This window comes from Schistocerca gregaria, chromosome 2, assembly GCF_023897955.1.
Source record: "Schistocerca gregaria isolate iqSchGreg1 chromosome 2, iqSchGreg1.2, whole genome shotgun sequence".
Lineage (NCBI taxonomy): Eukaryota > Metazoa > Arthropoda > Insecta > Orthoptera > Acrididae > Schistocerca > Schistocerca gregaria.
Window position 1 is genome coordinate 102,268,381 of NC_064921.1, and position 13,801 is coordinate 102,282,181.

Consider the following 13,801-nt stretch of genomic DNA (forward strand, 5'->3'; position numbering starts at 1 on the left):
ACATTTGAAATTTAAGTGCGTTTATTAGCAATTGCATGCACATCATGTGCTCAGTCCAGACAGTAGCTGCCTGTGCGATTCTTTCTTGTAGTTCTACCTTTCGTCCATGATTATCATTTGCCAATCAGTGTGAGACTTCTTCGAACCTAGTTGTTTTCCTAAATGTTACGCTCACTCAAAAGTATTTATCTCACACTCGTTAGAAAATCTTTGCCATAGTGTTGATATTTTAATTCCGGTATAATCAGTGTCAGTATATAATGAAAGTAAAAGTTCCATATCTTCGTTCACATGTATTTACTTTGACGTTTACAGGGACTTTTAATAAACAGGTCTGTATCGTAACCATCTTTTCGTTTAGCTGCTTGATAAATTTCCTACCTTATCATCTTTGTGAGTTACAGCACCAACGTTCATGTATGTTAAAGCCACTGCTGTTTGATAAATTCCGCCATTTAAGTTATCTGTTGTAAAACACCTGCAGTTAAATTTACGTGACGCGTATGTCAACAGCTCAGCCGTAGCCTCACAGTAGCACAAACACCTACACAAAATAAACAACCTTTGTTTCAATACTACTTGGATGGCGTCGGTGTTGCTGGCAGATGCAAAAAATTAGCGACTGGCAGCTATTTGAAACTCTCTCATATCGAAGGAGGCATTGCTCCCTTAGTAATGACTTTCTACACCTCTTGTGAATAGTTCTTTATGTATTTGGCCATTCATCGTACGCATACTCTCTGCTACAGTTTCTTAAATATGGGTTCTATTTCTTTGGAGTGGACCATTCGTAGTGATAATTTATTCTGATGATTGGTTATATGTTATGTCTTTCTCCATCTCTCTCTCTCTCTCTCTCGTTCAGCAAATACAGAATCACTGCTTATGTACTTACTGTTGTAAGTACACTATTTGTATCTTGTTATAAGCTTTCTAGTTGTCAGCCCCACATACACTACACTGTTGTTGTTGTTGTTGGTGTCTTCAGTCCTGAGACTGGTTTGATGCAGCTCTCCATGCTACTCTATCCTGTGCAAGCTTCTTCATCTCCCAGTACCTACTGCAACCTACATCCTTCTGAATCTGCTTAGTGCACTCATCTCTCGGTCTCCCTCTACGATTTTTACCCTCCACGCTGCCCTCCAATGCTAATTTTGTGAAGCCTTGATGCCTAAAAACATGTCCTACCAACCGATCCCTTCTTCTAGTCAAGTTCTGCCACAAACTTCTCTTCTCCCCAAACCTATTCAATACCTCCTCATTAGTTACGTGATCTATCCACCTTATCTTCAGTATTCTTCTGTAGCAGCACATTTCGAATGCTTCTATTCTCTTCTTGTCCAAACTAGTTATCGTCCATGTTTCACTTCCATACATGGCTATACTCCAAACAAATACTTTCAGAAACGACTTCCTGATACATAAATCTATATTCGATGTTAACAAATTTCTCTTCTTCAGAAACGCTTTCCTTGCCATTGCCAGTCTACATTTTATATCCTCTCTACTTCGACCATCATCAGTTATTTTACTTCCTAAATACCAGAACTCCTTTACTACTTTAAATGTCTCATTTCCTAATCTAATTCCCTCAGCATCACCCGATTTAATTGGACTACATTCCATTATCCTCGTTTTGCTTTTGTTGATGTTCATCTTATATCCTCCTTTCAAGACACTGTCCATTCCGTTCAACTGCTCTTCCAAGTCCTTTGCCGTCTCTGACAGAATTACAATATCATCAGCGAACCTCAAAGTTTTTACTTCTTCTCCATGAATTTTAATACCTACTCCTAATTTTTCTTTTGTTTCCTTTACTGCTTGCTCAATATACAGATTGAATAACATCGGGGAGAGGCTGCAACACTGTCTCACTCCTTTCCCAACCACTGTTTCCCTTTCAGGCCCCTCGACTCTAATAACTGCCATCTGGTTTCTGTACAAAGTGCAAATAGCCTTTCGCTCCCTGTATTTTACCCCTGCCACCTTCAGAATTTGAAAGAGAGTATTCCAGTCAACATTGTCAAAAGCTTCCTCTAAGTCTACAAATGCTAGAAACGTAGGTTTGCCTTTTCTTGATCTTTCTTCTAACATAAGTCGTAAGGTCAGTATTGCCTCACGTGTTCCAATATTTCTACGGAATCCAAACTGATCCTCCCCGAGGTCCGCATCTACCAGTTTTTCCATTCGTCTGTCAAGAATTCGCGTTAGTATTTTGCAGCTGTGACTTATTAAACTGATAGTTCGGTAATTTTCACATCTGTCAGCACCTGCTTTCTTTGGGATTAGAATTATTATATTCTTCTTGAAGTCTGAGGGTATTTCGCCTGTCTCAACATCTTGCTCACCAACTGGTAGAGTTTTGTCATGACTGGCTCTCCCAAGGCCGTCAGTAGCTCTAATGGAATGTTGTCTAATCCGGGGGCCTTGTTTCGACTCAGGTCTTCCAGTGCTCTGTTAAACTCTTCACGCAGTATCGTATCTCCCATTTCGTCTTCATCTACATCCTCTTCCATTTCCATAATATTGTCCTCAAGTACATCGCCTTTGTATAAACCTTCTATATGCTCCTTCCACCTTTCTGCCTTCCCTTCTTTGCTTAGAACTGGGTTGTCATCTGAGCTCTTGATATTCATACACGTGGTTCTCTTCTCTCCAAAGGTCTCTTTAATTTTCCTGTAGACAGTATCTATTTTACCCCTAGTGAGATAAGCTTCTACATCCTTACATTTGTCCTCTAGCCATCCCTGCTTAGCCATTTTGCACCTCCTGTCTATCTCATTTTTGAGACGTTTGTATTCCTTTTTGCCTGCTTCATTTACTGCATTTTTATATTTTCTCCTTTCATCAATTAAATTCAATATTTTTTCTGTTACCCAAGGATTTCTAGCAGCCCTCGTCTTTTTACCTACTTCATCCTCCGCTGCCTTCACTACTTCATCCCTCAGAGCTACCCATTCTTCTTCTACTGTATTTCTTTCCCCAATTACTGTCAATTGTTCCCTTATACTCTCCCTGAAACTCTGTACAACCTCTTGTTCTTTCAGTTTATCCAGGTCTCATCTCCTTAAATTCCCACCTTTTTGCAGTTTCTTCAGTTTTCATCTACAGGTCTTAACCAATAGATTGTGGTCAGAGTCCACATCTGCCCCTGGAAATGTCTTACAATTTAAAACTTGGTTCCTAAATCTCCGTCTCACCATTATATAATCAATCTGATACCTTTTAGTATCTGCAGGGTTCTTCCATGTACACAACCTTTTTTCATGATTCTTAAACCAGGTGTTAGCTATGATTAAGTTGTGATCTGTGCAAAATTCTACTAGGCGGCTTCCTCTTTCATTCCTTAGCTCCAATCCATTTTCACCTACTATGATTCCTTCTCTCCCTTTTCCTACACTCGAATTCCAGTCACCCATTACTATTAAATTTTCGTCTCCCTTCACTATTTGAATAATTTCTTTTATTTCATAGTACATTTCTTCAATTTCTTCGCCATCTGCAGAGCTAGTTGGCATATAAACTTGTACTACTGTAGTAGGTGTGAGCTTCGTATCTATCTTGGTCACAATAATGCGTTCACTATGCTGTTGGTAGTAGCTTACCCGCATTCCTATTTGCCTATTCATTCTTAAACCTACTCCTTCATTACCCCTATTTGATTTTGTGTTTATAACCCTGTAGTCACCTGACCAGAAGTCATGTTCCTCCTGCAATCGAACTTCACTAATTCCCACTATATCTAACTTTAACCTATCCATTTCCCTTTTTAAATTTTCTAATCTACCTGCCCGATTAAGGGATCTGACATTCCACGCTCCGATCCGTAGAACGCCAGTTTTCTTTCTCCTGATAACGACATCCTCTTGAGTAGTCCCCGCCCGGAGATCCGAATGGGGGACTATTTTACCTCCGGAATGTTTTACCCAAGAGGACGTCATCATCATTTAATCATACAGTAAAGCTGCATGTCCTCGGGAAAAATTACGGCTGTAGTTTCCCCTTGCTTTCAGCCATTCGCAGTACCAGCACAGCAAGGCCGTTTTGGTTAATGTTGCAAGGCCAGATCAGTCAGTCATCCAGACTGTTGCCCCTGCAACTACTGAAAAGGCTGCTACCCCTCTTCAGGAACCACACGTTTGTCTGGCCTCTCAACAGATATCCCTCCGTTGTAGTTGCACCTACGGTACGGCCATCTGTATCGCTGAGGCACGCAAGCCTCCCCACCAACGGCAAGGTCCATGGTTCATGGGGGGGTACACTACACTATGATTTTTGTATTCATGCTGGGGAATACATGCTTAAGTAGTTTCTCTCTTTGGGCTATTGTATTGCTTTGTTTGGAGTGCGCGTCTTGTTTCATACAGCAAGAAGAGGTTCATTTTTGTAATGTGTTTAAAATTGTGTTTATAGGTTAATGTATATACGGTCGTCCAGAACATCCATGATGCCCTACTCCACCTGCAACGGCATGGGAAGGAGGTTTGTTTCTGCTGGGTGCCGGGGCACGTGGGTATTAGGGGAAACGAACTGGCGGATGTGGCTGCCAAAGATGCATGTTCCCTCCTTCACGCTGTTGAATGTGCCGTCCCCTCCATGCTGTTACCTCCCTTTTCCGTTTTCGTGTTATGCGTCAAAGGGAAGAGGAGTGGCTGGCAGTCGGTGGAAATAAGCTGCGTCTGGTCAAGGCCACCACGCAACCATGGCGTACGTCCTACCAGTCATGCAGGCGGGATGAGGGTCTCCCCACTCGCCTCTGCATCGGGCACAGTCCCTTAACGCATGGTTTTTTACTCCGGCGGGAGGACCCCCAAATCTGGAGTGCTTGTGGCGTCCAGATTACTGTCCGCCACATTTTACTTCACTGTCTTTTATTCTCTGACCAGAGGGCGGCGGTTTCCTAGCCACCGGATTTGCCCTCTATTTTGAAGTGCTGCTGGGTGACTGGCTCACCCAGGGTTTAGGTAAGAAGTCCGCCAGTCAAAATTACCTACTTGTTTCACTTCGATTTCTGTTCTCTTTTCCTTGTGTTTCCTTTTTAGAGCGTTTCGTCTCCTCTTGTTTTGGCTCTGTATGTGAGGATTTACAACTGCGTCAGGTCTGTGTCTTTTAGCCGTTCTCCTTGTTCGCTGTCCGTCTTTGTCCCTTCACCGCATGATTTACTGTTTCTATGCGTTTGGGCGCTGATGACCACTCTGTTTATCGACCGAAAACCTCAAACCACACACACACACACACATAATGTATATAAGTTGCTGAGTATTACGTCGCTTCGTTTTATGAGATGCTGTCATTAGATGCTTTTCATGAGATATGTTTCACACACTGCAATTATTTTTGTTAATTTCATGAAGTACACAAACTATTATGTTAAAACAAAATTTGTTAATCATAAAAAAGTTTAATACGGTTTTAGTATAGTACATTTATTAACGGATTTCTCAGTCATTCAGGTGTAGTTAACGCACTGATACAAAGTGAAGATGCGTCTGAGCACTTAATGTATTAAAACCTACGCAAGTTATGGAACGAAATGTCATTTATACAAGTGAAATGACTCTTTTCGCGTTTTGATTGATGAAGTCCAGGTGAGCGGATACTCTGGTGTAGACGGACGGAGCGCCTGGGGATCCACACGGGTCCACTCCCCAGGACACCACACCGATCAGTTCGCCGTTTTGCGCCAGGGGGCCGCCGGAGTCACCCTGAATACAATCAAACATCAGAGAGTGAGCAAAAGTATCTGAAGGCTTCAGGCAAAAAACTTGCTATGGAATTATTTTAAACTCATTCAATAAAATCTGCTAAATTCCTCTGTTTTTGGAAAGTGTGACACCTGACAAAAGATCTTGAGTTAATGACAGAAACAATATCGTTCTCTATTTTCAGTTCGAATGGGTAACAGAACAATATGTTTAGCATCGCTATTTCGTCGGGCTTTAAACCATTCCGAAGTAATCAGGAGCTATTTAACAAAATAGTAGTCTTGGTGTCAATATATGGAACGTACCCAGGTAAAGTAACAGTAAATTGGAGTTACTGTTTGTTGAAATAACGCACTATAATGCGCCGAACACTTAAGAAAATGGTTGATATGGGATAGTAACAGCACCAAAATAAAGATGGGTTCGTGGTAGACGAATAAAAACAATTCTTGCCGTCCCAAAGTACATCGTATATGGTCAAGTTTATATCACAAGGTTAATCGTAATTGCTTACAAGTTATAGGATAATTATATCATAATTAATAAATACACTTAAAAATAAGTTACGTCCTTGTCTAAACAAAAGGTAGTGTTGCAAGTTGTGACTTACACTGCAGACGGAGATGCCATCATAGATTGGTCCAGTGCAGACCATAGTCTCCGTAAGAGGGTTCGAACCCACATTCAGGTCGTCGATATTTTGGCTGCAAGTTTCATAGTCGATTACGGTGACGTCGACAGTCTGCAGAATGTCAGGTGTGCTGGCCGTTTCCGTTGTACCCCAGCCAGAAAGGACGGCAATGGATCCACCTGATATAAAAAAGAAAAGTGTTTTGCAGTATAGTTATTGGTCTAACGTCACAATATTAACCGTTCTTTCAAAGTTTCTGCCAATGTCATCCCTTCACCTATCCACGTTAGATTTCCCACAGTTTTGGCAAATCGCTTATGAGAAATGTCCGGATAGTTCCTTTGAAAAAATCGCATTCAGTTTCCTCCCAATTTTTTTCGGAATCTAAGCTTGCTCTCGACATCAACACGTAAAACCTTAGGCTCCTCTGTTTCATAACGTTAGTGTTCGAGAATATATTTACTGGGTTCGTATGCTTGTGTAGCCCTGAAAGTGACTAACTTAACCAAAAGAATACGTTACATTTGCTGTTTATTCCACACTGAATGCCAGATGCGACTTTGACAACAGCACATGTGCAGTGAGATGTGCTACTAGTTCTTTATACGCCACCTTCCCAGAAGCTTCGTAAATACTGGGAAATTTATTTTGTTAATGCTAATTGTCCGGTAAGTGACTATAATGGAATCATACCCTTAAAAACCCAATGCAGTAGTTATACAAGGTGCCAAATTACTCGCAGTTAATGTTTTGCCATACGCACGAAATTGAACACGTATCAGTGACGAATTAACAAATGAAGTTCCCTGCCCATATATCTCTCGCCCAAGTTACGAAGATTTAGTACTCATATCTGTACAGATGAAGGTTAGGTTTAACTTGACAACTGTGGGGAATAGTTTACCAACTACGTCGGAGATCAGGGCAAACAGCCTTCTGTATGCTAATGAATAAACGGGTGCGGTACCGTGCTGGCGTACCTGCAGGGATTGAACCGGCGCTCGGCAAGCTGATGGCCTGGACGTACGTTCCCAGAGACAGAGAGGACTCCAACAGGAAGACGGCGATGTCGTTTGGAGCTACACCTCTGAGGAAAAAAAAGAATTTTTTTCTGTAAGCACTGTACTGCGCAACCAGTATTATTAAAAGTCACAACTGTTGAATTATACTGAACAAAACATGTTATAGGAGTCGCTACTAAAAGGAAATACGTTATATTCAAATGAATTCCTCGGCGAATTTTTATATTGGTAATTTTACTCTTATAGTGCAGTTGTTCAGGTAGCGTGACTTGTTGCCTCTGAAGATTCTCAAATGAACCTATGCTGTTCGAAAGACCTTTCCAGAACCCTAATATTTTATGATGTACTTATGCAGACCGAAGCGACAAATGAAACGTGTCCCAAAACTGGAATTTTAACCCGAATTTCTTGCTCCTTAGGCAGATCCGCTAAACACTACGCTTCCCTGGCACCGTGGCTTCGCACAACCTTAGTCACCACGCTAGCGAACCTCCCTCGTAACTCCAAAAATTTTCATTTGTCTCTTCAGTCTGTGTATAAACATTTTACAAATTCTTATGGAAAATCGTCTATCACACATCTGCATTCTGTACTATACATTCGCTACCGTAGTTAAAATAATTTTTAACTGTATTAGAGCCATAACTTATTGCTGTGACAATTAACTTAATTGAGGTTTGTGAAAAATTGGATATCAGTAATTCGTGACTCACGACTTACAGATCCTGAAAATATCGCAGTTCTATTAACGACGTTGCCAGAGGTTCCAAGCTTACGCACTCACCCAGGATAGTCGGGATGCACGATCTGGTCCGAGACTCCGATCTCCTGCTCGCTGCCCTCATTGCTGCTCAAATCGTGGTCTCCGGCGACGGCCTGTCAACGACATGTCGACCTGGATAAATTTGCTTCAGTGGAGTGTATTTACATCTTTACCTTGTGAAGCAATTTGTCAGGTGCTTTAAGAAGAAAATAATATTCATGGCGGTATGTTTCGGCTGTACAACTAAATGAATGCGTTTTTATTTTTTGCGACTTTGTTTTACGGATGAAGCGGCTTTTGTGGCCCGCAATGTGCTGCTCTGTTTCGTTTTATCATTTGATTGTCTCACTTCAGATTAGAAGCAACATTGCATCACAAGTTTCGTGAGATTAAATTGTGTACCATGAGTAGTGAAAGTGAACTGCTGTAATAAATGAGGGTGAAATCATTAGATTCGTATTCTCTGAGAGTAAACCGCATCTGCGTTATTCTGAGGGCACATCATACTTTTTGCTTTCAGTGCGGTAAAATCATGTTATTGTAGAATTAAACTACTGTTCATGAAATACAAGTTGTTGACTGGTTGTCTTTCTCCAAGTTAAGGAGACTTGCAAGACCAATGTTAATGGGCAAATACGAAATAACCAGCAATGACAGTGTCCATTATGTCGTAAGCCATGTTTGAATAAGCTAGAAAAATGATTCGTAATAAGAGAAAATTATCGTTATATCCGGACAATTTGAGAACATCGGCGAAAGTCATAATACATTTCTCCTAACTTGTGTTTCACATCTTGAACTTACAAGTCTAGCCCACTAACTTGGTCTAAGCATCTGGGGCAAAATGGCAGGTGTAGTGTGAGAGTGGTCATACTCACGACGTAGCTTCCTATGCTGACCGCACAGTGTCCGGCGGTGAGGATGACATTGCTGGAGAGGATGGAGCCACCGCAGTTGTGGTACCGCAGACCCAGCACCACGTGCTGCAGGGACACCTGGTACGGAAACTCGCCTGCGAAGAAGATCAACGTGTCAACACACCTCTGATAGACCACCGAGATTGACGTCCCCGCCTAACAATTGGAACACCATTAGTAGAGTCGCCTGCCGTTCCTCAGTTAGGCTACCCACGGACAGGATTTATAGATTTGAGGAAGTTGCAAGGAGAATACGACAAAAGATCAAACTGAACGTACAACTGCCAACCGCTCTAACGTTATAACAGCGAAATTTCGTGATTTTGTTATCCAGATATCATTACGCTTCCTACATCTGGTTTTTGAGTAGTTTTCATTGATTCGGAGGCATAAGTAACGTAGTAAACATCATTGCTGTAGGACTTCCATTCTTACCTCCTGTAAGCTCTACACCAATAATGTTTACCAAGTGGCACTTCGGACGAACGTCACCTGTAGTTATATGAGCTGAAGATCTCTACGTAATAGTTGACATCTAGATGGGCGTCTCTAGACAGATACAGCGTTTCATTCACAAAATACTTTATTGTAAGGAGAGATGGATGCTCACCTCTGGTGGCGTCGTGACCCCCGTAGATTCGCCCTCTGGAGAGAGCGAAACGCCGAGCTGGTCCAGTGTGCGGCAAACGACGCACTGGAAGCGCCGAACCTGCAGACAAACACACCAACATTCAGCTAACCCTTCAATGCAGTCTCTCCACGTACTGAAACCTTAACATTTGCTCATCGTGATCAGTTTTCTCACAACTGAGCAGTCCAAACTCATTTCGGAAACTGACAAACGATAGATCGTTTTGAGATTAGTGACTGCCCACGTTCAGGAAGACCTTCGAGTTTTGATGAAGGTCTGCCGCTCATTTCTCGCCTCTCCATCCAAATTGTGCTCAAACCAGCATTGCAATGTAGAAGAAAAAGAGCTATGATGGCTGAAATAGGTGCCCAATGGCAGAAAAGTTGCTGTAAGAATGTTGCTCGTAGAGTTCATCATGAGAATATTGCTCGCAAGATGCAATTTTCAGTACTCTCTGTTCTTGAATATTTAGTCCGTTTTAACTTGTTACAAAAACCCAGCGCAGGTATAACTTCACTAAAACTAAAGCAATGGATATCAGAACAGCATTCTGTTCCGCTACGAGTACTTACCCAGCACACAGGCGACGAGAGCCAAGACGAGGATTGCCTGTCTGAGCATGTTGAGGTGTGTTGTGGTCTGGAAGGTCTGCAGTGTTTATATACACACCTCCAGCCACGATAACTCGTGAGCAGCTGACTTTGCGTGATACTGAGAAGCATGGTGATTGGCTGAAAGGATTGCATCTTGATCTTATCGTTGGTAATTCATACAGCGTCAGAGCAGGTAACTGAAATCTTGATTTTAGATAACGTCTCTGACCACTGTCTTCTGCGGCATTACTATAATTTGGTTGTAAATGCGTCAAGAATGTCCTTTGGACATGTTCGATTGTAAAGGAAAAGCAATTACTTCAATCGTACAAAGGCAAAGAATGCGTAACCTCCATACCTAGCTTTAAAAACGGATTACCTACGAAAGTAAGTTCTAAATAAGACTTGAAGTGAAATGCTCTCTCCTAAACAAATTTAAGACGCATGAATTTCTACGGTAACTCAATCTTACTACAATAGCCAGAGGATATGATCTAGAGTAGGACAGACTTACTTCGGAGAAAAATAGTTCATTGGTTTACGTGAATCTGATCAATCGTAGCAAACATCTGAATTCACACAATAACCTATAACCAACGGCGCTTATAGCACTGTTGCATGCAATTGGCACGGTCTATCATATTGTTGCCATATTGTTGTCTATCATATTGTTGTCTCATTTGATAGGATAAAGGACTTCAAGTATGCTAGCACCGAAAAAATCTATCACTTACCTTCTGTTCTGAAAATCATGCGTAGATACACGGGCATGTAATGGTCAGCGTAGTTGGTGCAAGATCTGATATTAATCGTAAAATGATTTTACGAAGGACTTGAAACAAAAGAAAATCTATAAACGTTGAAAACAATGGATAACGGCCAGGGGCAGGAAGTTTGGCGGATTTAAATGTTCTACTCCATTCGGACGTATTAACCGATTCTGTACAGCGCATCGAAGTCTACTCTCCTCACAAAGGCACAAAGAAAACTTCGCCACAGAGCAGACGCGCTTTAAAACCATGAGAGATTCGGTGAAGTTTTTCGCTACTACGTCTTAACGGCTACCAAGAAAATAAATACACTTTAACTACGTGACACCTGTGAATTGCTAACAGACACGTACTGCAAATGTGCTCATTCTCTTCACAACCAGACACCATGTTACCAAACATAGCACCGCGCCACACACCACCCACACCAGACTAGACAAGACACGCTGGTCACGGCTGAGGTTCGAGTCGTCCCTCGGGCATAGATGTGTGTGTTTGTCCTCGGGATAATTTAGGTTAATGTAGGGTGTAAGATTAGGGACTGATGACCTTAGCAGTTATGTTCCATAAGATTTCACACACATTTGAACATTTTCGAACAAGACACGCCATTGTGTTTCAAGCATGCTACCCAAAAACACTTGTGCTTGTAGAAATCGATATGTTGGTACAGACATGTATCTCTGCAGCGAGCATGCGAATTAATAACAAGAGAAATTATTTGAGCAGTGGAAGGAGCAAATACTGATTATACTACTTGGGCAGTTAGGTCCTCTTACGTACAGTACTTGCTGTCCTGCCATAACGCAGTGGACGTGCGAAGCTCTGAGACCAAACTAAAAACCAGTCTCATATGTCAGGAAGTGAAGGCACAAAAAATTGTCACAGTTTTTAAACTAAAGGAAAGAGCTGTAAGAATAGTAATTGGAGGTAGTATTCTTGCTCTCTGTAAAAAGCTATTTAAAAACAATGAGTGTCCTTATTTTTCCAAATGAGTACACTTGGCAGTCCGATGAGTATATTATGGAAAATATTTCAAAGTATTCCACTAATCGTTCGATACATAATAATCGATCAAAGGCGAGTTTGGTCTGATATTTACAAAGAAATGTGTGTATAAAACATTATTTTATATTAGGCAATGAAACTGCATAATAAATTGTCCAATAAATTGAAAACTCAAAATCTCAGTCAACCCTGGGGAATGCTGAGTGGACTGAATGGAGGAAGTGAAGAGGTCCGTGGGGCAGTGGGTCACAGTTTCAAGCTTACAGGCTTGGAGTCAGCTTTCATAAAAATCTGGAGCTAGTGCGAGAGGCGCAGCAAGATGTTCGTGGTCCAGAAGTCACCAGCAGGTTTCCTTAGTGCGTGCGGCAATGAAGCGCAATAGAGTGTTTTTGTGATTTATTTGGAGTAAATCGTGTGTAAATCACAGACAGTATACAACAGAGTCCGACAGAATGAGGCAGTGTAGTTATTAAGACTCTGACCTCATACACGGAAGGATGGAGTTAAATGGTTCAAATGGCTCTGAGCACTATGGGACTCAGCATCGGAGGTCATCAGTCCCCTAGAACTTAGAACTACTTAAACCTAACCAACCTAAGGACATCACACACATCCATGCCAGAGGCAGGATTCGAACATGAGGCCGTAGCGACCCAGACTGAAGTGCCTAGAACCGCTCGGCCACAACGGCCGGCGGAGTTAGATCCGTCCGGCCATTCTGATTTAGGTTTTTTACTGTTTTCCTATATCATTTCAGGCAAACATCGGGATGGTTCTTTCATTAAGGTCACGGTCAACCATCTATCCTATTATCCTAAAAGCATATTTCTATGTATTCAGAGTGTCCATGTATTCTGAGTTGTTTATCTTCAGTGTACTGAGAAGACAAATCTTTCCTCATTGTGAAGTGATCCCTGTATAAATAAATAAGAAGCCAAATAGTATGATTCAAGGCAATGAAGTTTGCTGCAATGCGAGTTTCAACAACAAAATTATGAAACATAAAGCCAAAATATACTTCATGGAATAAGTCTCCTCTGATTATAAGCTTAAGAAACATCCATAAACAAGATATGTAAATTACAATTCTGCAACTCCTTTCTTGTACATAAATAATGATATATTAATAATTAATTGACTGAAGTTCTGCTTCTTTATTTTCCTGTATTGTATTGTCCTGTATGCTAACCGGGGGCCTAGAAACGACAGAGAGGCTCCGTCCCCTCTGCAGCCGCAATGGTCCACAACCCCACGACGACTATCGCAGTCCAATTCATCCGTCCGCCGCCCCACACCAAACCACCCTTTCAGGGCTATTGTGAATTTTGGCCACCGCTGCCCCTACACCGCACCCCACTCCAGGGAACGTCCCACCCCAGACGAGTGTAACTCCTATGGTTGCGTGGTAGAGTAATGGTGGTGTATGTGTACGTGGAGAACTTGCGTGCGCAGCAGTCGCCGACACAGTGTAGCTGAGGTGGAATAAGGGGATCACAACGCATTCGACGAGGCAGATGGAAAACCGCCTAAAAACCATCCACAGACTGGCCGGCTCACTAGACTCGACACGAGTCCGCCGGGCGGATTCGTGCGGGGCCACGCGCTCCTTCCCATTCCGGAAAGCCATGCGTTAGGCCGCGCGGCTAACTGGGTGGGCTACTTATTTTCCTGTAGTTGAACAATGATATAAGTTTGCTGCATAAGTTCGTAGCGTTTTTGTTTTACATGTTGGTTTACTCATCGATTATCACCTTTATTCGT

General features: G+C 42.0%; 1 protein-coding gene across 1 annotated transcript; it reads right to left on the reverse strand.

The window, feature by feature from the left end:
* Window positions 1–5,365: 5,365 nt before the first annotated feature.
* LOC126336431 (trypsin-1-like) lies at window positions 5,366–10,318 on the reverse strand. Its single transcript, XM_050000123.1, has 7 exons — window positions 10,242–10,318; window positions 9,649–9,747; window positions 9,000–9,133; window positions 8,143–8,234; window positions 7,317–7,423; window positions 6,316–6,515; window positions 5,366–5,705 (listed from the first exon to the last, which is right to left on the reverse strand). The coding sequence occupies exons 1-7, from the start codon at window positions 10,288–10,290 to the stop codon at window positions 5,541–5,543; spliced, it is 846 nt and encodes a 281-aa protein (XP_049856080.1). The 5' UTR covers window positions 10,291–10,318; the 3' UTR covers window positions 5,366–5,540.
* Window positions 10,319–13,801: the final 3,483 nt, after the last annotated feature.